We start from the raw sequence: 24694 nt of genomic DNA on the forward strand, positions 1-24694 counted from the left end.
TAAAATTTTTGAAATATAGAAAATGGATTGTGGAAAATTAGCATTATTATATTTAGGCTCACACTAGAATGGATCAAAATGAACTTCTGCAGCAGCTGTAGCCCCACAGCTGGGTCCCTGAGCTTCTATACACCCCTTCATGGTTATGGGATCCACATGCCAAAGAGCTACTGTAGCAGACCAGTTTCCTCCCAGATTTGACACTGTTAAGGCCATGGATGCTTTCCTAGGCCTGGTGTGTATGGCTTGCGGCAGCAGTTAACACTGCATGCACGTGGTTGTGTCCCAGCATCATGTGCTGGCAGTGAGTTCACAAGATAGGAAAAGGTCATGTCCCAGGAACGTTTTGGGCCCCCTCCTTTGGCTCCTGGGCCCCCTTTCTGACCCTGGACCCAGGTACAAATTACCCCCTTTACCCCCCTCTCCTAGGCCCTGCAATAAAGGCACTAGATTGGGCTGAATGTTAGCCTAATTGCATAACAACGGGGAATCAGAATATGTATCCCTGCTGTTATGTGACACACACCTTCAAAAAGAAAACCATGGTACAGTATTTGAATTTTTTTCAACTAGGCCAGGCCTGTCATTGGCAGTGTTTTTCTGGAGTTGGGGTATATGTCTTTTGTCTGAAGGGGTTAAGATATGGTGCAAGTTAAGATATGGTTCACTGTATGTCAGCTCCTGCACCCTCCTATGTACCTCCCACATCATATTCCAATCTCCTCCTTGTTTTGGTCTCTCCACCAGCAGATGTGCGCTGGTGTCTGAGTGACATCTGAGCTACATCGTGCACTATTTTTCCAGTGTTGCACTGATGTCCATTGCATCTTACTATGGGTGGGCTTCTATCTTGGCATAGTTGTCATTGCACTAGTGTACATGAAGATACGCTGGCATTTCTTTTGGGCAGAACTGGGCTTTAAATTTATTTCAGCATAAGCTTTCATTGACTGTAATTAAATTCATTAGACATAGGAAAGAAAATTTTCAGTAAAAGGATATATATGCATACATAGGGACAGAAATGCAAAAAAAATGTGAAAGGTGGAATTAAAAGGCTATGGTACAGAACAGGGGTGGGCAAACCTCGGCCTGGGGGTCATATGCAGCTCTCTGCGACCCTCGATCTGGCCCTTAGGTAGCTGGCCCGCAACTGCCAGTTGCGACTACCAGATGCAAGCTGCGGACTGAGTTAGAGCAAGGCCTTTTATAGTCTCTATGGGTTTTCTGCTTCTCCCTGGGCAATATTTTACCCCCCCCCCCGCTTGGTTTGTATGTTTTCTCTGTGCAAGAGGTGTGCGGCAAACAGCTCATAGTTTTCATGTGTCTCTACATGCCTGTATTATAGTTCTCGTGTATATTATAAATAGGTTCAGTAAAATTAATTCACTCATATAAGTTCCATCTCCAATATATTCATTTATGTAAATTTATTCAAATTTGAAATGTAAATTATTTTTTTTTCCCCTGGCCTCTGACACAGTGTCAGAAGGATGATGCAGTCCTCCTGCCAAAATGTTTGCCCACCCCTGTTATAGAAGAAGTAAAATTAGATACCTTTACAGATAGAGCCTGTTTATCCGCAGATTTTATATCAGCAGATCTGGCTCAACATGGATCTCCCAGACCCGTGTTGAGCCAGACTTGGCTTCACCTGAACCCTCCGAAGCGGATTTGCCTCCAGAGGGCTTTCTTCTTCTTCTTCTTTTTTGTTTGTTATTTATTATTTTCATTACAATGTTGAACTAACACAAAATTTTCAGAGGGTTTTCTGAAGACCACAGAGGCTACATGTGTTTGCCAGCTTCTGCAGGCTTTAGACTGGCCAAAAAGAGCAAAAAAACAAACAAAAAAAAACCCCAGCTATTTCAGATCACATGAGGGAAACTGGAAGTGACTTTTTAAAGCCTTATAAGGCATTGGGAGGCCCAGAGGCTTCTTGATACCAGAAGTAACTAACCCTCCCTCCCTCCCTCCCTTCCGTCCATCCGGCCCATTCTGAAGCTTGTAAAGGCCATGGGTGAATGGTCCCCTTCATAGGGTTTAAGGGGCCAAAAATGGCATATTTGCTTATCTGCAGTTTTTGGCATCCGCAGGAGGTCCAAAAACAGATTCCTCATGGATACTGGGGCTCCACCTGTATTATGTAACACAAGGCGCAATCCAAAGTGCGCCTTATTCTGGCCCAAGTCTCTTGGGCCGGCATAAGAGGGTTGCAAATGTGCCGTAAAGCACTTTTGCGCCTCCTTGCAAGGAAGCCAGGCTGACACTCCAAGAAGCGCCGGCCTGCAGAGGCTGGCATAAGCCTCCACAGCGGCTTCCCTGCAGCCACTTGTTTCGGTGCGCTCACGCCAGCACAAGCAGCAAAGGTAGGCATGGGGGGGCGGGAAGGAGGAGGGAAGGAGGCATTTTGGGGCAGGGGGAGGGAGGGCAATGGGTGGCCCTGGGAGTGAGCGTGTGGGGAGGTGGAGGCGGGGCTGGGACCCAGCAGTTATGCCGAATCCCAACCCCCATCCCCGTGGAAAACGGAGCAGCTTCAAGTGGCTCTGCTCTCCTTGGACTTGCGCTACCTCCAGAGATGGCGCAGGTCCAAGGAGACCCATTGGGGCCAGCAGCCCTTACCCAGGGGTAAGGGGAAGAGTTTCCCCTTGCCTCTGGCTGAGCTGCTGCTGCCCACAAACCTGCCTTGGATGCAGCACAAGCCTCCTGGCTTGCCTGCTCCAGCGCAGGTTTGGATTACTCCCACAGTATTATGTAATACTGAAATGTCCACTGCTGTATCTTGTGGAATCAGGGAAGGTGCTGAAGGTCACACTCATGCTGAGTGTTGCTGGCCTGGATGGGTCTCCTCAAATCTATGCCGGCACTTGAGCTTGCAGAAAACTGAGGAGACCCATGTTGGGTGGCTAGGCTCAGAAGGAGGCACAGGATCTAGTGTCAACCTCTGCCACTGTCCCCACCTCGCTCCCTGGCCCAATCTGCCTTTGGCCTGCCCTCCCCTACCCAGTTTCGCCCCCTCCTTGCATTCCCCCTGCCCTGAAAGGCCTCCCTACCGCCTGGCAGGGAAACTTACCACCCAACACTCCAGGTTTGCATCCTTCTGGTGCTGGCCTCTCTGCCAATGCAGCGGCCTCACCACTGGTGTCAGAGTGCCTTACAGCACTTTTATGACTCCCAGTGTCATCGATGGGGCTGAAAAGCTGGTGCTGGGCAGCACAGAATCAGGCTGTCCAGTATTGTAGCAGGAACAACAGGTTTCCAATAGAACCTACAAGGGTGGTTCCAGATCTATGAAAATGATTACAGAATGTGGGAATTCCAGGAAGCGATTGTTCTTATATGATGCAAAATACATAAGAACATGCAATGCTAATTTGTATCATCAGTAATGAGTGGCAGTGCAATATCTCCAGCTGAACCAAGTTATTTCACAATGTAGTGAGACAAGAAGAATTCATCCTTGTTCAAGCAAAATAGAACTGCATCAAATTTCCTGATAACAGGAAACAGGCACCTTTTAATATGGTGTCCTCTTATATTTAACATGAAGAAAGCAATTATCCCTCTTCACCACAGCATGGCTTCTTTTACATTGGCTGTTGCTAGTATCCCCTAGTATTTTTGTTTGTTTTTTAAATTAGATCATGAGCTCTTTGGAGACAAGGAACCATTTACTGATTAATTTTACTGTGAAGCAACTCAATCCTGAGCTGCCCAGCACGCTGGGCTGCTGCGGTGCCAAAATGGCTGCTGTGATATCTTAAGCGCACCACACAGCCACTGGTAGCTCCTCGGGGAAGGGGACATTTGTCCCCTTCTCCCGCATAAGGAAAGTAGCTCCACAATGAGGCTACTCGACCGCGCCGGCTATTTAGCTGGCGCAGAGCAAAGGAATCATATATCAAACTGAGAGGCCCAATGTGGGGCTCCAGATCCAGCAGAACTCCTCCTGATTCTGAGGAGGTGGTTGGGGTCCTGGATCGCTGTCTGGAGGCGGTTAGGGGCTGGATGTGGGCGAACAAGCTGAAATTAAATCCGGATAAGACAGAGGTGCTCTGGGTTCAGAAATCCACAGCTCAGGCGCTGGACTATCGTCCTGCTCTGAATGGGGTTGCACTCCCTCTGAAGGAGCAGGTCCGCAGCTTGGGGGTTCTCCTGGATCCACAGCTGCTCCTCGAGTCCCAGGTGGCGGCGGTGGCCAGGGGAGCCTTTGCTCAGCTTCGGCTGATTCGCCAGCTGTGACCGTACCTGAGCTGTGCAGACCTGGCCACAGTAACCCATGCCCTAGTGACATCTAGATTAGATTATTGCAATGCGCTCTACGTGGGGCTGCCTTTGAAGACGGTCCGGAAATTACAACTAGTACAGAACGCGGCTGCTCGTGTGGTTGCTGGGGCACGTTGGTTTGACTCTGTCGAGCCGTTGCTCCGGCGGCTACACTGGCTGCCTGTTCTGTTCCAGGCCCAATTCAAGGTGCTAGTTTTGACTTTTAAAGCCCTTTACGGCTCGGGTCCAGGGTATTTGAGGGACCGACTCCTTCCCTACAATCCTGCCCATGCTCTTAGATCATCTGGGGGGGCCCTTTTGACTGTGCCGCCACTAAGAGATGTGAGAGGGGTGGCGGCCAGGAAGACCTGTCCCTGGTCTGTCTCCCTAGCTATGGGCCTTCCTTCTTTGCCTCTTAGCCTCAGACTGTTGGCCAAGTGTCTCTTCAAACTGGGAAAGGCCATGCTGCACAGCCTGCCTCCGAGCGGGCCGCTCAGAGGCCAGGGTTTCCCACTTGTTGAGGTCCACTTCTAAGGCCTTCAGATCCCTCTTGCAGATGTCCTTGTATCGCAGCTGTGGTCTACCTGTAGGGCGCTTTCCTTGCACGAGTTCTCCATAGAGGAGATCCTTTGGGATCCGGCCATCATCCATTCTCACAACATGACCGAGCCAATGCAGGCGTCTCTGTTTCAGCAGTGCATACATGCTAGGGATTCCAGCATGTTCCAGGACTGTGTTGTTAGGAACTTTGTCCTGCCAGGTGATGCCGAGAATGCGTTGGAGGCAGCGCATGTGGAAAGCATTCAGTTTCCTCTCCACGCAAGCAGCTACCACGTTTTCCAGACTCACAAAGAGAGTCTGGTCCAACAAGAAGCTGACGGAACATACCAAGATCCAGGTCTACAGAGCTTGCGTCCTGAGTACACTTCTGTACTGCAGCGAGTCATGGACTCTTCGCTCACAACAGGAGAGGAATTAATAAAATAAATAAATAAACTAAGCTCCACCATTCCCGGCCCCCTCTTGCCCCGCCTCCTCTCCCCACCGTGCCCGCCCCTGCCCTCCCCCTCCCTAGAACACCTCCCCCCACGACCCCACTTACCTCTCTGCCACCTAGTGCTCCCATGGAGCTCCAGGCGGCGGTCGCCCATCCTCTGCCTGGCACTGGCCCAGCAAGGGCTTGCGCTGAGCAAGCGCCCACGTTGGCTGGGTGGTATGTGTCGCAGGTGTGCCTTACAACATGTTTGCAACACTGTGTGCCGGCACTGAGCCAGCATGCATGGGTCAGGATTGGGCCCTCAATCGCTTTGTGAACTACTCTTGTTAAAAAGTGGTATATAAATATTAATAATAGTGATAATAGTTCAACAGTTTCTTGTTGGAGTCTTCCTTTGTAATTCCTTTGTAGGGTCCCTGCCCTGGAGGGGCCTGGAGCAGGCTTGTTCCACCCCCAGGGAGGCCTCAGATTGGCTGAAGGGGAAGGGGGTTCCAGCACCCTTGCCCTCCTCCCTAGGGGCCCTGACATCCTTTGTTGTAAAATGATTATTTTCAGATCAGCAGTAGTATGTTCTGAGAAACTGAAATGCTTTCTGAATTTTTTATGTTTTATGTCATGTATGTGTCCATTCTTTCTTTTGCATAGAGGTTGTCCTGTTTTTCCTGTGATGCATATTTGTCACTGCAACTTCTATTGTTTCTCTGAGGCATTCTGTGTCTCTCTGAGCCAAATACTGTGGCTTCATATTTTTAATTTTTAATTATCTGAGACCTCTTAACTTTTTTTGTTCATTTTTCTTGGATTTTATTTTTTTCCTTCTTTCTGGTATTTGTTTTTCCAGTGTGCTATACTGTATTCTAAAATCTCTTTTCTCATTTTTATCCTTTTCAATATTCACAGGTTAGAGGTGTTATTCCCCCCCTTATTAATTTATCTTTCTTTACTTGATCAGTTTTATCTTTCAGAACTGAAAATGTTGGCCAATGCTTGGAGTACTGAAACATCTGTTTCAGCTGTTATTTTTTTACTGTCTGGTTACCCTGTACCATAGCAAGTGCACCTTGGAAGCACTAGATCAGGGATGCCAAACATGAGGTCTGTAGGCCAGATGCGGGCCCCAGAAGCAACTTTTGTGGCCTCCGTTATAATTGAGCTATATCAGAGTGATAATTGGGTTCTCTCATATCTTGAAATTATGAACAAGATTTGCATATTTTCTGCTTTTGCAGCTAATAGGTTTCTATGTGAGAATCAAGTGCTTATTTCTGACCATCATCAGCTGAATGATGTCACTTCCTACTTAATGATGCCACTTCTGGTTCTCAGCAGGCACCATAAATGCTATTTGGCCCACTATATGAAAGAAGTTTGATACCACTGTCCTAGATGTTTTTCTAGAAACACAGCAGGATAGGAATTTAAAAAAACAACTTGTCTTCAAGTTTCCTGGGTTATTGACTCCTGTGCAGTTTTATGGTTTATGGTGTCTTCTGCCACCTTAAGGACATAAATAGCAATGCATTGGAAAATTAGAAATAAGGCAATGCATTGTTATCTTTGCTAGAAATTGATATAACTTTTTCCTAATAGCATTAAGAAATATTAATTGTAACTACACCTGTCAATGATAATTGTCAGTGATGCCTTAGTCCTAAACACATTTTGTGGAAGTAAATTGTGTGAATTTTGTACAAACCGCTGTTGAAGAAAAAGAGGAATATAAGATTTCAAAATTAGCCAACTAGTGGAGCTAATTCATTTTTGCCCCAATCCTACTGGGGACTTACAGCAGTGGATTCATTGCTGTAAGTCCCCTTGTGATGGTGCAAATGCTGTGCCGCCATCGCATGCTGCAGAGTCAGCAGCATAAATGCCTAGAAACTCCATGCACACACCAGAAGCACCAGTGGTTGGGTAAGGTGGCAGAGGAGGCAGTTCAAGAGTTGGAGGGATGGATTTTGGTGGTGGTTGCTCATACTGGGTCTTATTCCCCCTTTCCAGCCTGGACTTGCCAACTTCTTCTCCTCAGACATACACCAGCAAAATAGCTGGCTTCTGTCTGAGGAGACCCATTGGTGACTAGGCAACCTCCTGGAAGGTAAGTAAAATATATTTTTTACTTGCCTCTTGCTGGTTGTCTGATACCTCCCACCACCATAGCATGCAATGTGCACTCCATTGGCAGTGCTGCATGCTATGGACTGGCAGAGGAAAGGATTGTGCTAATTTATATACATTTCTTTATGTTGGCAACCTTCAGTCTCGAAAGACTATGGTGTCGCGCCCTGAAAGGTGGTTCTGGAACAGCGTCTAGTGTGGCTGAAAAGGCCAATTCGGGAGTGACAATCCCTTCCACACTGGGAGCAAGTGCAGTCTGTCCCTGGTCTGTCTCCCTGGCTATGGGCCTTCCTTCTTTGCCTCTTTGCCTCAGTCTGTTGGCCAAGTGTCTCATCAAACTGGGAAAGGCCATGCTGCACAGCCTGCCTCCAAGCGGGCCGCTCAGAGGCCAGGGTTTCCCACCTGTTGAGGTCCACTCCTAAGGCCTTCAGATCCCTCTTGCAGATGTCCTTGTATCGCAGCTGTGGTCTACCTGTAGGGCGCTTTCCTTGCACGAGTTCTCCATAGAGGAGATCCTTTGGGATCCGGCCATCATCCATTCTCACGACATGACCAAGCCAACGCAGGCGTCTCTGTTTCAGTAGTGCATACATGCTAGGGATTCCAGCACGTTCCAGGACTGTGTTGTTTGGAACTTTGTCCTGCCAGGTGATGCTGAGAATACGTCGGAGGCAGCGCATGTGGAAAGCATTCAGTTTCCTCTCCTGTTGTGAGTGAAGAGTCCATGATTCGCTGCAGTACAGAAGTGTACTCAGGACGAAAGCTCTGTAGACCTGGATCTTGGTATGTTCCGTCAGCTTCTTGTTGGACCAGACTCTCTTTGTGAGTCTGGAAAATGTGGTAGCTGCTTTACCGATGCGTTTGTTTAGCTCGGTATCGAGAGAAAGAGTGTCGGAGATCGTTGAGCCAAGGTACACAAAGTCATGGACAACCTCCAGTTCATGCGCAGAGATTGTAATGCAGGGAGGTAAGTCCACATCCTGAACCATGACCTGTGTTTTCTTCAGGCTGATTGTCAGTCCAAAATCTTGGCAGGCCTTGCTAAAACGATCCATGAGCTGCTGGAGATCTTTGGCAGAGTGGGTAGTGATAGCTGCATCGTCGGCAAAGAGGAAGTCATGCAGACATTTCAGCTGGACTTTGGACTTTGCTCTCAGTCTGGAGAGGTTGAAGAGCTTTCCATCTGATCTGGTCCGGAGATAGATGCCTTCTGTTGTGGTTCCAAAGGCCTGCTTCAGCAGGACAGCGAAGAAGATCACAAACAAGGTTGGCGCAAGAACACAGCCCTGCTTCACGCTGCTTCGGATGTCAAAGGGGTGTGATGTGGAGCCATCAAAGACAACAGTGCCCTTCATGTCCTTGTGGAAGGATCTGATGATGCTGAGGAGCCTGGGTGGACATCCAATCTTGGGGAGAATCTTGAAGAGGCCATCCCTGCTGACCAGGTCGAAACCCTTTGTGAGATCTATGAAGGCTATAAAGAGTGGCTGTCGTTGTTCCCTGCATTTCTCCTGCAGTTGTCTAAGGGAGAATACCATATCAGTGGTGGACCTGTTGGCTCGGAATCCGCACTGTGATTCTGGATAAACGCTCTCTGCAAGTACCTGGAGCCTCTTTAGTGCAACTCGGGCAAACAACTTTCCTACAACGCTAAGGAGAGAGATGCCACGGTAGTTGTTGCAGTTACCCCTGTCGCCTTTGTTCTTGTACAGCGTGATGATGTTTGCATCCCTCATGTCTTGAGGTACTCCACCTTCTCTCCAGCAGAGACAAAGGATTTCATGCAGCTCAGTGATGATGATCTCTTTGCAGCACTTTAGGACTTCAGCAGGGATGCTGTCTTTTCCAGGTGCCTTGCGAAAGGCAAGGGAGTCCAGGGCCACGTGAAGTTCTTCTAGGGTTGGTTCACTGTCAAGCTCCTCCAGCACAGGCAGGCACTCAAGGTTGTTCAGCGCTTCTTCGGTGACTACATTTTCTCTGGAATATAGCTCAGAGTAGTGCTGCACCCAGCGTTCCATCTGCTGCGCCCGATCCTGGATGACCTCGCCTGTTGCAGACTTCAGAGGGGCAATTTTCTTCTGTGTTGGACCTAGGGCCTGCTTGATACCATCATACATCCCCTTGATGTTGCCCGTGTCAGCTGCTATCTGTATCTCAGAACAGAGCTGGAGCCAGTAGTCATTAGCACATCTCCTGGCAGTCTGCTGGACTTTGCTGCGAGCACCTCGGAGGACCTGCAGGTTGCGCTCACTGGGACAGGCCTTGTATGCTGCTTGAGCTCTCTTTTCCTCAATGACTGGTGTCAACTCCTCAGAGTGGGCTTCAAACCAGTCTGCCGTCTTGTTGGTCTTCTTGCCAAATATGGACAAGGCGGTGTTGTAAACGGCATTCTTGAAATGTTCCCATCTGTTGGATGTGTTTGCATCAACCGGGCCTGGAAGAGATTCCTCAAGCGCTCGTGCAAATTCCTCCACTTTTCTCTGATCCCGGGTCTTGCTCGTATCAATGCGAGGTCTTCCTTCCCTTTTCGTGTGATACAGTCGCTTTGTTTGCAGTTTCACTCTGCTGCACACCAGCGAGTGGTCAGTGTCACAGGCAGCACCCTTATAGCTGCGTGTGATCTTGATGCTGGGAAGGCTGGAGCGTCTGGTGAGAATCAGGTCAAGCTGGTGCCAGTGCTTTGATCTTGGGTGTCTCCAAGAGACTCTATGTTGGGGCTTCGTGTTGAAGAATGTGTTGCTGACACAGAGACCGTGATGACAGCAAAACTCTAGCAGGCGTTGCCCATTTTCGTTCATCTTCCCAGTGCCGAACTGACCTAAGCAAGTGGGCCACGAACTGTTATCAGCACCAACTCTAGCATTGAAGTCGCTGAGGATGAACAATGGCTCTTTTACGGGGATCTTCTTGATAGTGGTGGCCAGGTCATCATAAAATTTGTCTTTGGCTTCTGCTGGAGACGACAGAGTCGGTGCATAAGCACTGATGAGAGTGACAGGTCCTGCTGATGACTGGAGCTGCAGGGACAAAATTCTTTCACTTCCCACAGTAGGTGGGATGATGGATTTCAGCAGGGTATTTCTGACCGCAAAGCCAACACCATGTTCCCTGGTTCCATTTGGTGGTTTTCCCTGCCAGAAGAATGAGAAATTTTGCTCCTTGACAGATCCGGAATCTGGCAGCCTTGTCTCTTGAAGGGCGACGATGTCCATCTGCAGTCTGCTCAGCTCCATGTCGATGACAGCTGTTTTGCGTGCATCGTCTATTGCTTGCAGGTCATCAGAGAAGCCAGGTGTCATTGTCCTTACGTTCCAGGTGCCCAGCTTTAGGGCAGGAGTTTTCTGTTTTCTATTGCATGGTGCAGAGTTGTCGATCCACTTGTCGGTTTTCACCCTAAACCCCACGCACCCCGTGAGGTTAACGAACCGAGGCGAGGCAACACCTTACTGGCTGGGGACTGCCCAGCTTAAGGCGGGCGGTAGCTGCCCAATGAGATGCAATGATCTCTCCCACCGTCGGAAGCAGCCCCTGGCGTCATGCCCTACGCCAATCGAGCAAAGACTTATAACCGGTAACTGCTGCTTCCCGTGTTGTGCCGACGCCGTATGGCGAAGTTGGAGTGTCATCTCCAGTGCACGAAGCCTGGGTAAAGAAGGTATGGAGGATAGGCTGTTACCCATGCAGCAAATCCCCCCTCTCCACGTCGCTGGAATGATCCAATGGAAAGGCAGAAACCAATACGGTTGGTTCCAGCAGCGTCGCAGGAGTTGCCAGAACATGACTGTGTGTAGCCACGAACTGCCTGAGGGACTCCGGCTCCTGATTTTGCCTCGAGGTTGACTCCTGAAGCCTTTTCCACAACTGGATGTAGCCACAAGGCAGTGGAGGTTTGGAATCAGAGTTTTCCTTCTCTTAGATGTCTCCCTATTCAACTTCCTGATAGTCACAAACCCCTCTCATGCCCCTCCCCCTGCATCCCGTCTGCCTCACCACTGCTCCCTATTCAACTTCCTGATACACACAAACCCCTCACCCTCACCCTGAACAGACAAATATTTTCACCTTTTTGATCACCCCCAAAAAATTGCCAAAGGGGAGCTGCTTTTCGGTGAAAGTATTTTTGGCAGCAAAGAAGCTCCCTCTTTTGGCTCAGACCAAGGAAAGAATAGTTGCCAAACAGGGAAACAGGAGAAAAATGAGTGTCCTTAGGAACACTACTCAGGACATCAAGAATGATGAACTGAATACTCAGCTGTAAAAGACAAAGACAAAATGAGCAGCATAAGATGAAAACAAAGGCAATACTAGCACTTATCAGAACCACTAGCTACATTTCTAAGTACAAGGATTACACGAAGCTCAGTTTGCATTTGGAAAAACCATCTTCTGTGGGTAACATGTACGATTTCAAAGGAAAGACTAGCATCATGACCCCCTAGAGGCTTATGAACAATAAGTATCCCAAACAAATGACTGTAAAATGGCATGAGTAAACCAGTCTTATGATTCTGGACAGAGTTGAGTCATGCCATTCAAGCTCTCAAGGCTGGCAATGCCACAGTTGTGTGACTGCAAGTGAGAAAGACATGATGGAGAGAGGAGAGACACAGGCACGATCTCCGATAAGAACATACTAGGGCACTGTCATGAGCTAAAGAGAACGGAAGCTTGAGCTTTGTCAAAAGAGGACAAGTCAGAGAGGCCACTGCAAGATCATGCCCTTTGTTGAAGTGAACCAAGATTATATAAGAGGAAAAAGTCAATGTATATTCATGTTTATCATTACAGATTACAGTTACAAAACGTTTTTCAGTTGTCCGACATTGCATAGAAGTGCTGTGGTGGGGAAGAAGAAAAGTGTCTGGCAATCAGAGGCAGCTTATCTCTACCTTTAACATACCTACTACGACTTGTAACCTGTGGTGAACTTTTCCTCCAGAAATTTGTCCAATCCCCTCTTAAAGGCATCTAGGCAAGATGCAATCACTACTTCCTGTGGCAAGGAGTTCCACAGACTAATCACTTGCTGGGTAAAGAAATATTTTCTTTTGTCTGTCCTATCTCTCCCAACGCTCAACTTTAGTGGATGACCCCTGGTTCTGGTGTTACATGAGAAGAGCTTCTATCTATCCGCTCTATCGAGTCCCTGCATAATTTTGTATGTCTCAATAGGTGTTTCTTAATAGGTGGGTGTTTCTCTACCTAGCTTCCTTCCCAGTCTTTTCTCCCATCTTGATCTTCCAAGCATGGCCTCCCTACATGAGCTCTGACCAGCCACATGGAGTCCCCAATGCCATGGTCACACTCAGTGGCATAGCTCGCGGGGGCGGGGGGTGGTCCACCCCAGGTACCAACCTTAGGGGGTGTAACACCACAAATGCCCCAACATCACGACGGTTAGGAGTAACCCCATCATGCTATATACTGTTGGATGCAGAATTTTCAGCGGAATGCAATGCAAAAAACTGGATTGAAATATCTCAATTCCAGCAAAATTTATGGCCAAAAATCCGGAAACCAAAAATGCATTGAACCCTATGGAAAATGAAACTGAGCCATATCACACATTTACTCACGAGTAGGCAAACGTGCCATAGTTCGTCGGAAAGGGCAGGCTGAGAGGAATTCAATGACACCAGAATGGTTCCTATCCAATGAAAGCAGCCCCCAAAAAACACCCAAGAAGGAAGTCCCTCCCTCCAAGCAGACGAATGTATTGAGCCCTATGGAAAGCAAAAGTAAGCCACAGGATCGTGTTTACTCGCGAGTAAGCAAATGTGCCTTGGCTCCTGGTCGAGTCAGGCAAAGGGGAAGGCAAGGCTAGCTGCATGGTCCCCATCTGATGAAAGTGGAGCTCAACAAATGCTCCAGAAGGCAGCCCCCCCCCCCAACAATAAACCAGAGGCTTGAGCTGGTAAGGTGGGCACTGGGGAGGGGTGAAAATCTCACTGCTTTATTTGTGTGGGGGTGTTATTGCAGGCAGCAACCCCCCAAATAATAAAACAGGCTTGAGCTGGTAAGGTGGGCACTGGGGAAGGCTGAAAATCTCACTGATTTGTTGTGTGTGTGTGTGTGTGTGTGTGATTGCAGGCAGGCTACAGAGAACATTCACTTGGTAAAACAGGGCTGGTGTTCCCTTATTTATCTGTTTTTCTTTAACTTAATTATTTTTCACAATGGAGAGAGGTGAAAAGCGGTGTGCCCCAAGGATCTGTCCTGGGACCGGTGCTTTTCAACCTCTTCATAAATGACCTGGAGACAGGGTTGAGCAGTGAAGTGGCTAAGTTTGCAGACGACACCAAACTTTTCCGAGTGGTGAAGACCAGAAGTGATTGTGAGGAGCTCCAGAAGGATCTCTCCAGACTGGCAGAATGGGCAGCAAAATGGCAGATGTGCTTCAATGTCAGTAAGTGTAAAGTCATGCACATTGGGGCAAAAAATCAAAACTTTAGATATAGGCTGATGGGTTCTGAGCTGTCTGTGACAGATCAGGAGAGAGATCTTGGGGTGGTGGTGGACAGGTCGATGAAAGTGTCGACCCAATGTGCGGCGGCAGTGAAGAAGGCCAATTCTATGCTTGGGATCATTAGGAAGGGTATTGAGAACAAAACGGCTAGTATTATAATGCCGTTGTATAAATCTATGGTAAGCCCACACCTGGAGTATTGTGTCCAGTTCTGGTCGCCGCATCTCAAAAAAGACATAGTGGAAATGGAAAAGGTGCAAAAGAGAGCAACTAAGATGATTACGGGGCTGTGGCACCTTCCTTATGAGGAAAGGCTACGGCGTTTGGGACTCTTCAGCCTAGAAAAGAGACGCCTGAGGGGGGACATGATTGAGACATACAAAATTATGCAGGGGATGGACAGAGTGGATAGGAAGATGCTCTTTACCCTCTCACATAATACCAGAACCAGGGGACATCCACTAAAATTGAGTGTTGGGCGGGTTAGGACAGACAAAAGAAAATATTTCTTTACTCAGCATGTGGTCGGTCTGTGGAACTCCTTGCCACAGGATGTGGTGCTGACGTCTGGCCTAGATGCCTTTAAAAGGGGATTGGACAAGTTTCTGGAGGAAAAATCCATTATGGGATACAAGCCATGATGTGTATGCGCAACCTCCTGATTTTAGAAATGGGTTATGTCAGAATGCCAGATGCAAGGGAGGGCACCAGGATGAGGTCTCTTGTTATCTGGTGTGCTCCCTGGGGCATTTGGTGGGCCGCTGTGAGATACAGGAAGCTGGACTAGATGGGCCTATGGCCTGATCCAGTGGGGCTTATGTTCTTATGTTCTTATAATTATTTTATTTTGCTTATGATGTCACTTCCAGCCATGATATCACTTCTGGTGGGTCCTGGACAGATTGTCATTCTAAAAAGTGGGTCCCAGTGTTAAAAGTTTGAGAACCACTACCTTAACTCAAAACAGACCAATGAGATATCCGGGGGGGGGGGCGACACCCTAGTGAGCATAATTCTGGAAATCATGGTTTTTAGGAATAATACCATCATGTTACCATTTGATGCAGAATTTCATCTATTGCTTGTGGGGAAATATTCACTGCATTTATTTTCTGGCCATTATTATTATTCATTCCATGTCATGACTATTACTATCTCTGTCTCACCTACCTCACAGGATTGTTGGGAGGACAAAATAAGGGGAGGAACCATGTACACCACCCTGAGCTGCTTAGAGGAAGGGTGGTATAAAAAGTGAATTAATTAAACAATATAATTAATAAATAATTATTAATAATTAATTAAGTCATATAGGGTGACAAAAATTTATGGACCCTGGGTGTCAAATGACCTAGCTACGCCTCTGGTCACACACTCTACAAAGGGGATACAAAAGGGATAACTATAACATTCCTTGTTCTAAGTCTGTATAGCTAACAGAGATGTACATGCTTGTGAACTGTAAGAAAAAATTTTCTTTGAAATCTTTTTTTACTGCCTTTGGTCCTATTTTATTGTTAGCAGCAAACCAGCAGCATGCAATTTGCAGGGAGCAACTGGAAAAAGGATCTTCTGCTATGTTACTGCTTGATTTAGGGCCTAATCCTATAAGCCTGTTGCACAGCCAGAACTCACCCAACCCTCTAAACGTGATCAGAGCTGTGCTCTGGTTGCATCCAGAGGGGTTCTGATGGCCAAAACTGGAAGTGATGTTTTTCAGCCCTTAGATGGCCTTCTGAGGGTCAGGAGGCCATCCTCCCCAACCTGTACTGTGTATAATTGGGATTCTGATGTGACACAGGACCCAAACCTAACCAACTTTCCAGCACCCATACAGCCACAGCGCATGTCCCATTGGCATGGCTGCATCAGTTGCCATAGAAAGTTGGATAGGACTGGCCCATAGAATCATATTTTTAATAACTATTTGTATTGCTTTACAAAATAAACAGGTTTGAAGATTCTGTAGGTTTGCAGATAACATCTTGTTGTACCACAAGGAAAATAAGAAGTGACTGTCCCAAATCAGCACCAAGGTTTGGTAAGCTAAAAAATTCAGCAACAGATCATACTTTGTTGTAATATTCCACAGTGCAAAAGTAGTACTTCTGTAATCCCAGATATAAGTATATTGCTGTTTTGAAAATAGTACACACACACAATTTCAATGACCTTGTCAGTACAGAGGCCCAAGAATTTACAATGATATTGTAAGTGTGCCTGTGTTCATATATTCAAGTCAGCTAGTTATTCATAGTTCTACATCTACACTTAGAAATAAATCTCATGACACAGGCCATACTCAGGTAAGTGTGCACAAGATTAAAGCCTTATGTATTTATCATTTCTGTTTATTTCCTGCCTTCTCACCCAGGATGGTCTCAAGGCAACAAATATAAATCAATAAAATATAAAAATGATAAACAAATTAAGTAGTTACACTTAAATTCCATTGAAAGTAAGAGCTCACTTATCCCGTACACTTCAATAGGAGTTATGCATGACTTACTTTATTTAGTTGACACAGAGCAAGCAGCATTCTGCAGCCTAATGTCACCTACGGCCAGGCGACACGTTTGCACAGAAACATCACCTCTCTGTGTCATCTGAGCCTGGAACAGCCCCATTTCAGAGCTGTTTGGAGCCAAGGGAGGGCAAATGGGCCTAATCCATGGCACTTCTCACTGCAACAAGCCCTGAAAACACCCAGGGTGCTGCAGGGGGAACCTGCCCATCCCAGACAACCCCTATGCCCTGGCACCTGGGGCCAGCATCCCCCCCCCCAGTCACCCTCTTTACATGCCGGTGATCAGAGCCATTCTTTGATCTAACTAAGGTGTTTGAGTGCCACCTACTCAATAACTTACTGACTGGATGGCAGTATTTATATACTTCCCAATGAATTAGTCCTAAAATGTTGTACATGTTCATTCAAGGCACCCCAATTTTTAGAAAAATCTAAAGGAGACTTTTTATGTCAAACACTTTTTTCTGAAAACAAAGGACAAAATGGATCCCAAAATTTTAAACTACTCCTAAACTAACAAGAAAACAGAAATTGGGGTGGTTATGGCATAAGCAGCCTAGTCACTCAAAAAATCTGAAATTGAGTTATTTTGAAGTCTCTCCTGGAAACGTGTTCAAGAAATATATCCCCAGTAGTTAAGATGCATCTAGGCTAAATAGGAAAATAACATTTGATGCACGTGTAACCCAGTCCTCCGTTGTCCCAATCCAGTTAATCTGCCTGCATAAGTAGACTTCTATTTGCATATCACCTGCTGAATCAGGTATTTTAGGCATAAACAGAAGCAAATTCAAAAGTACAACAGAATGTGTATCTGATTGTGGGTACCATATGTTTGACCTACACTGCTTCAATTATATGTACAATTGAATTTGCATTTTAATGCATATCCCCATCCACATTCCAGCACTAGTAGTCAGATGGGAATACCTTTTAAAAGTAGTGTACAATATTGAATTGGGATGATATTTTTACATCTCAGTCAAAATTTACCTTAAAATAGAGGCCAATACTCCAGCAAAGAGCAAGCCAGAACTACACGTGAGGTGGAATGGTGTACTGTGGGAGTTCTGTAGTTTCTTTAGACTTGGATTTGAAGGACTTCCAGTGGCATCAAACAAGAACAAATTGAAGAATGCAAGCATCATTTACTAGTGTGTACACACACACACACACATGCATTTTTAAAACGTATAATTCATTTCAAAATGCAGCCAATAGCATACCAGTATTTTCAGTAACAGTGAGTTGCCTGAGCATATTTATTAGATTTTCTTTTATATTTCAGCTCTGTTTCTTAAACTATTATCTATTATCTACAAGATGGTACAGACAAACATTTATGCAACTAAAAGGTAATAATGATTTTGAATGCACTTACAAAATTGAATCATTACACAGTTTTAAATGATATTGGATTAAACGTGTTACCAGATATGATATACTACTTGTATGTAAAAATTGTTAGCATGTTACTTTATAAAGAACTAGGACTGTAATCCTGTGCAAACTTTCCTGGGAGTAAATCCCATTTAATATAGTGGGCCTTACTTCTGAGTAAACTTTATACACTTGCATCATAGGAAAGCCTGTCCATTTCTTGCAAATGACTTGGAGACTACTTAGAACCCAATCCTATGGTTTTCTCCACCACAGCATGCAGCCACACCAAAAAAGGCTGCGCTGCATCAGTGGCGTCACTAGGATTCGCATCACCCGGTGCAGGAGGCTTGCACGTCACCCCATGCAGTGGGCGGGGAAACGCCCCAGGTGGTAGGGAAGGTGATGTGCCATCGCCCCACCCCCACTGGTTTTTGGGCTGTACCTTTTGTTAGAACACAGATATTTCAATGTAGTTTGTTTCATTGCATTCTGCATGAAATTATGCATTGATTGATAGATAACATGATGGTATTATTCCTCCAAACTCTGATTTTAGTGATTTTGAAAACTTGTAGTCACACACCGCCCCACCCCATGTCAGCTTACTAACACATTGCAGCAGTTCTCAAACTTTTAGCACTGGGACCCACTTTTTAGAATGACAGTCTGTCCAGGACCCATTGGAAGTAATGTCATGGCCAGAAGTGACATCATCAAGCAAATTAAAATAAATAATTAAATTAAAATAAAAGAAATAATTAAATAAGGGGGAGCCAGTCCTGTTCCACCAAGTGAATCTACTCTGAAGTAAGTCCTATTGTGGTCAATGGGGCTTACTCTCAGGAAAGTGTGGGTAGGATTGCAGCCTGTGAGCCCAATCCTATGCATGTCTACTCTGAAGTAAGTCCCATAGTGGTCAATGGAGCTTACTCTGTAGTCTGCCTGCAATAACAACCCCCCAAAACGAATCAGTGAGATTTCCAGCCCTCCCAGTGCCCAGTTTAAAGTTCTTCTATTTCAGGCATATCAAAATAAAGATCCACCTGGCTTTGCAAGTGCAAAATAGAAAACTTTCCCCTTACCATTCAAGCCTCTTTTTTTGTCCTTTTTAGTGGCGGAGAGAGGCTGCCTTCTGGAACATATGTTGAGCTTCAGTTCCATCGGATTGGGACTATTCTGGTGTCCTCACATTCCCCTTTGCCTGGCCTGACCACCAGCCAAGGCTTGACTGCCTACTCACGAGTAAACACAACCGTGAGGCTGCTTCGCTTTCCATAGGGCTGGGAGGGAGGGACCTCCTTCTCCCTTTTGTGTTTTTGGGAACTGCATTCATTGGATCAGGACCATTCTGACATCCTTGGAGTCCTCTCTGCCTGCCCTGAGTCCTCTCCGTCCTTGCCTGGACTAAGGCAAGTTCACCTACTTGCGAGTAAACACGGCCATGTGGCTTCATTTCAGGCTCAATAGACGCAGCTGGGAGGTAGGCAGGGACCTCCTTCTCGTGTTTTTTTGGGCTGCATTCATTGGATTGGGACCATTGTGATGTCGTTGGATTCATCTCAGCCTGCCCTTTCCAACGGACTACAGCAAGTACGCCTACTCATGAGAAAATTTGCGCTACGGCTAACTTTCACTTTCCATAGGGCTCCATGCATTTTTTCTTTCTGGTTTTTTGACCATAACCTTTGAACGAAAAGAGCTATTTCAATTTGGTTTTTTGCATTGGACTCCGCTGGACATTCCACATCCAACAGTGTATGGCACGATGGGATAGCTCAGAAAGCTGCGAAGTTAGCGCGTCCTCCCCCAGGGCGCGTCATCCGCCCTGCACGTCTCCTGGTGTGGCCCGCACCCCCCCTAGTGACGCCAGTGTGCTGCATGCTATGGTAGGGGAGGTCAGTTCAAGCAGCTTGGGAGGGGAAAGGGAAAATATTTTTTCTTACCCTTTTGTAAGCTTCCTGATTGCCAGAGTCTCCTTAGACCTTTGTCAACTCATTAGCTGCCTCAGTGCAATCAACTTTGTGGGACATGGTTGTCTAGGGCAGGGGAGGGCTAATCTCAGTTGTTTCATATTTCCTTTTTTTAAAAACTAGAATCTCCCATGGCCCACTAATGTTTCAACAATACAATTCTGTGCCCAAGTTGTGTTGATGTTGCTGCTACATGTGCACAATGTCAGCACAACATCCATCACATCCTAAGCCCATTCAACTCAAAGGTGGAAGGGGAAACAAGAGCCCGAACACCTTCCTGGTTGCCCATCTCTCCCAGTAACTCTGTCTGCATCCATGCAAACTTTGACACCACCCGCCGATCATGGGTTGATTGCCCGATATGCACAAGGAACCAATCATTGGGACCAATCATTGGGAATCATCTAGTCCCAATGCCAGCAGTCAAAGAAGCACCACCAAGGTGAACCAAGCAGTTGGTGGTGGCAGACACAAGTCCAATAAGAAGCTACTGCTGGAATGATGTCCCCTGCTGAACCCCAGGAATGAGAAAAACAGCAACAGCCATCACCACAAACCATTGGAACATAAGAACATAAGACCCACTGGATCAGCCCATAGGCCCTTCTAGTCCAGCTTCCTGTATTATTATTATTAACAGTATTTATATACCGCTTTTCAATGGAAAGTTCACAAAGCGGTTTACAGAGAAAATCAAATGAACAACTAATGGCTCCCTGTCCCAAAACGGCTCACAATCTAAAAGGATGCAAAAGAACACCAGCAGACAGCCACTAGAAAAGACAGTGCTGGGGTGAGGAGGGCCAGTTACTCTCCCCCTGCTAAATATAAGAGGAGCACCACTTAAAAAGTGCCTCTTACCCAGTTAGCAGGGGTTATCTCACAGCGGCAAACCAAATGCCCCAGGGAGCACACCAGATAACAAGAGACCTGCATCCTGGTGCCCTCCCTTGCACTGGCATTCTGACATAGCCCATTTATAAAATCAGGAGGTTGCACATAAACATCATGGCTTGTAACCCATAATGGATTTTTCCTCCAGAAACTTGTCCAACCCCCTTTTAAAGGCATCCAGGCCAGATGCTGTCACCACATCCTGTGGCAAGGAGTTGCATAGATCGACCACATGCTGAGTAAAGAAATATTTTCTTCTGTCTAACTCTCCCAACACTCAATTTTAGCGGATGTCCCCTGGTTCTGGTATTATGTGAGAGTGTAAAGAGCATCTCTCTATCCACTTCATCCTTCCCATGCATAATTTTGTCTCAATCATGTCCCCCCTCAGGCGCCTCTTTTCTAGGCTGAAGAGGCCCAAACGCCGTAGCCTTTCCTCATAAGGAAGGTGCCCCAGCCCAGTAATCATCTTAATCACTCTCTTTTGCACCTTTTCCATTTCCACTATTTCCTTTTTGAGATGTGGCGACTAGAACTGGACACAATACTCCAGGTGTGGCCTTACCATCGATTTGTACAACGGCATTATAATACTAGCTGTTTTGTTCTCAATACCTTTTCTAATGATCCCAAGCATAGAATTGGCCTTCTTTACTGCCACCGCACTTTGGGTGGACACTTTCATCGACCTGTCCACCACCACCCCAAGATTTCTCTCCTGATCTGTCACAGACAGCTCAGAACCCATTGGCCTATATGTGAAGTTTTGATTTTTTGCCCCAATGTGCATGACTTTACACTTACTTACATTGAAATGCATCTGCCATTTTGCTGCCTATTCTGCCAGTTTGGAGAAGTTCTTCTGGAGCTCCTCACAATCACGTTTGGTCTTCACCACTTCGAAAAGTTTGGTGTCATCTGCAAACTTTGCCACCTCACTGCTAAACCCGGTTTTCAGGTCATTTATGAAGAGGTTGAAAAGCACCGGTCCCAGGACAGATCCTTGGAGCACACCGCTTTTCACCCCTCTCCACTGTGAAAATTGCCCATTGACACCCACTCTCTGTTTCCTGGTCTTCAAGCAGGTCTCAATCCAGGAGAGGACCTGCCCTCTAATTTCCTGACTGTGGAGTTTTTTCAGTAGCCTTTGGTGAGGGATCGTGTCAAACGCCTTCTGAAAGTCCAAATATATAATGTCGACGGGTTCTCCCGCATCCACAGGCCTGTTGACCTTTTCAAAGAATTCTATAAGGTTTGTGAGGCAAGATTTACCCTTACAGAAGCCATGCTGATTCTCCCTCAGCAAGGCCTGTTCGTCTATGTGTTTTGAGATCCTATCTTTGATGAGGCATTCCATCATCTTACCCGGTATAGATGTTAGGCTGTGTTTCCCAGGCCTATAGTTTCCCAGGTCCCTCCTCTTTCCCTTTTTAAAGATTGGTATGACATTTGCTATCCTCCAATCCTCTGGCACAGTGGCCGTTTTGAGGGACAAGTTGCATATTTTAGTCAAGAGATCAGCAACTTCATTCTTTAATTCATTAATAACTCTTGGGTGGATGCCATCAGGGCCCGGTGACATTGATCTTTAATTTATCAATGAGATCTGAAACATCTTCTCTTTCAACCTCTATCTGACAATTCCGTTTGGGCAGCGGTATTTGCCCGAGGTCTTCTGCCTTGAAGACAGACGCAAAGAACTCATTTAATTTCTCCGCCATCTCTCCTTTTATCTCCCCTTTCCCTCCCTCATCATCCAGAGGGCCAACCGCTTCTCTGGCAGGTTTCCTGCTTCTAACATATTTGAAGAAGCTTTTATTATTCCCCTTAATAATAATAAGGCTGGCCATGCGTTCCTCATAGTCTCACTTGGCCTCCCGTATCACTTTCTTACATTTCTTTTGCCACAGTTTATGTTCCTTTTTATTCTCTTCATTAGGGCAAGACTTCCATTTATGGAAGGAAGCTTCCTTGCCCTTTACAGCCTCTCTAACTTGGCTGGTTAGCCATGCGGGCACCCTCCTGGACTTAGTCGAGCCCTTCTTCCTTTGCAGTATACACCTCTGCTGGGCTCTATTACTGTTGTTTGAAGCAGCCTCCATGCACTCTGGAGAGATTGGACTCTTTTTACCTTCAACCTCCTTCTAACCAGCCTCCTCATTTGAGGGAAGTCCGCTCGTCAGAAGTCAAGGGTTTTTGTGGGAGATTTGCCCGGTATTCTTTCCCAACGTGCATGTTGAAACGGATCACAGCATGATCACTGTTCCCCAACAGCTCCGTAACACTGACATCTCTAACCAGGTCCTGAGTACAGCACAATATTAAATCCAGAGTCACCTCTCCTCTGGTGGGCTCCATGACTAGCTGCTCTAAGGCACAGTCGTTTAATATGTCAAGGAATCCGGTCTCCTTTTCATGACCAGAACACAAATTGACCCAGTCTATATGAGGATAATTGAAGTCCCCCATGATTACAATCCTGTCCCTCCTTGTCACCTCCCTGATCTGTTTCCTCATTTCAAGGTCCCCTTCCAGTTTCTGGTCTGGAGGACGATAGTACACCCCCAGTATTACATCGCTCCACAGGCCTGGTAATTTAACCCACAGAGATTCTATGGTGGAGTTGGACCCGCCTTCAATCTCTACTTTGCTGGATTCTATCCCTTCCTTAACATAAACGGCCACCCCACCTCCAACACGCCCTTCCCTGTCCCTCCTGTAGAGTTTATAGCCCGGGATTGAGGTATCCCACTGATTCTCTGCATTCCACCAGGTTTCCATTATGCCCACTATGTCAATGTTTTCCCTAGACACCAGACATTCCAGTTCTCCCATCTTTGCTCGGAGACTTTGGGCATTTGCATAAAAGCATTTGTACATGGAATGCCCCAGGATGGGCTGCTTATTAGCTCCTTTGTCCCCACATCCTCTCATTGTGCCAAATCGTCTATCACATCCCATCATGCTACCATTCCCAATTTCTTCTCCTTCTCTGCCTTTACCTTGTTGTTCTCCCCATCCTCATCCCATAGGATGAGGAGTTCCGAATTGGATGCCCCTCGGCTCCTGTCAGCTTTCCCCCAGATGGAAGATGTCGGAGTGACAAACCACACATACAAGAATGCCACAGCACCTCTCCTGTAGGAATTACTGTGACACAGACAGTAAGGAAACAAATGCGGAGAACAGCTAGGAATCCCAGCACCTATAGTTCATGTTCTCTTATGCCACTCACACAAATGCACACTTCCAAGTGATACCTTTTTCACTGTAGCAGACCAAGGGAAGGAAGATAGTTCCCTTAGGGGAAAGCAGCATGTGAAATGAGCACAGAAGTCTCTCTGTGGCAAGGGATGAGTTCCCATCGGGAAGTTCACCAGCTGGAAGGAACCATTTGGCCAGAGGAGGAACTAAGATTAACTATAAGAGGAGTCTCAAGAGCACTCAGGCAAACCAGGGGGTTGGAGTACCACTGAACAGATGCAGGCTGGGAGCCATGCAAGACAGATTTGAGCCTAGCCAGACGGCTTGCTATAACCAACAGCACACTCACATTTTGCATAGAATCACCCATGGTTGCAACAAAATAAGAGGTAAGGGTAGGGCTTGAACATACATCTGTCCTCAAAAGTACTCTTTGAAAAGTATTCAGCCACAACATGAGACGTGAAAGAGCACCTCACAGAATATTTAGCATCCTGCAGCATGACAAACAGGCACACCTGGTCAGGAGGAGCACTGACTTGCATGTGACACAGGCTTCTATGGCTGCAGCCCACTTATTTAACCATACACACATGCATGTGTGCCATACCCTTTGCATCACTGCTGCCACACATGGTATATTAGCACAGCACAGCTGTCATTATGCTGTCCTCTTCTCCCCCAGCTGTATAATACATAATGGCAGCCAAGAACAGGTGGCTCATGGTCAATGATGGACTTCCTCTTGACACTAGAGTCCAAGGAGTCAGAGAGTGAGGATGCTACAGCCCGAGCCCTGATAACAAGAAGGCTCCTCTTCCTTCCCCCCTGCTCTGCAGAATCTCACCCTCAGATAAGAAACAATT

At 46.6% G+C, this 24694-nt stretch overlaps 1 protein-coding gene across 1 annotated transcript in view; it reads left to right on the forward strand.

Moving 5' to 3' along the window:
• SPO11 (SPO11 initiator of meiotic double strand breaks) overlaps window positions 1-24694 on the forward strand; it is a 120628-nt gene that overhangs the window by 81159 nt on the left and 14775 nt on the right. The window contains exons 4-5 of the mRNA XM_066624709.1: window positions 15800-15888; window positions 17663-17729. Of these exons, the coding sequence (XP_066480806.1) occupies window positions 15800-15888; window positions 17663-17729 (156 nt within the window). The remainder of the gene's footprint in view (window positions 1-15799; window positions 15889-17662; window positions 17730-24694) is intronic.

The sequence above is a fragment of the Tiliqua scincoides genome, chromosome 4 (genome assembly GCF_035046505.1).
Source record: "Tiliqua scincoides isolate rTilSci1 chromosome 4, rTilSci1.hap2, whole genome shotgun sequence".
Taxonomy (NCBI): Eukaryota; Metazoa; Chordata; class Lepidosauria; order Squamata; family Scincidae; genus Tiliqua; species Tiliqua scincoides.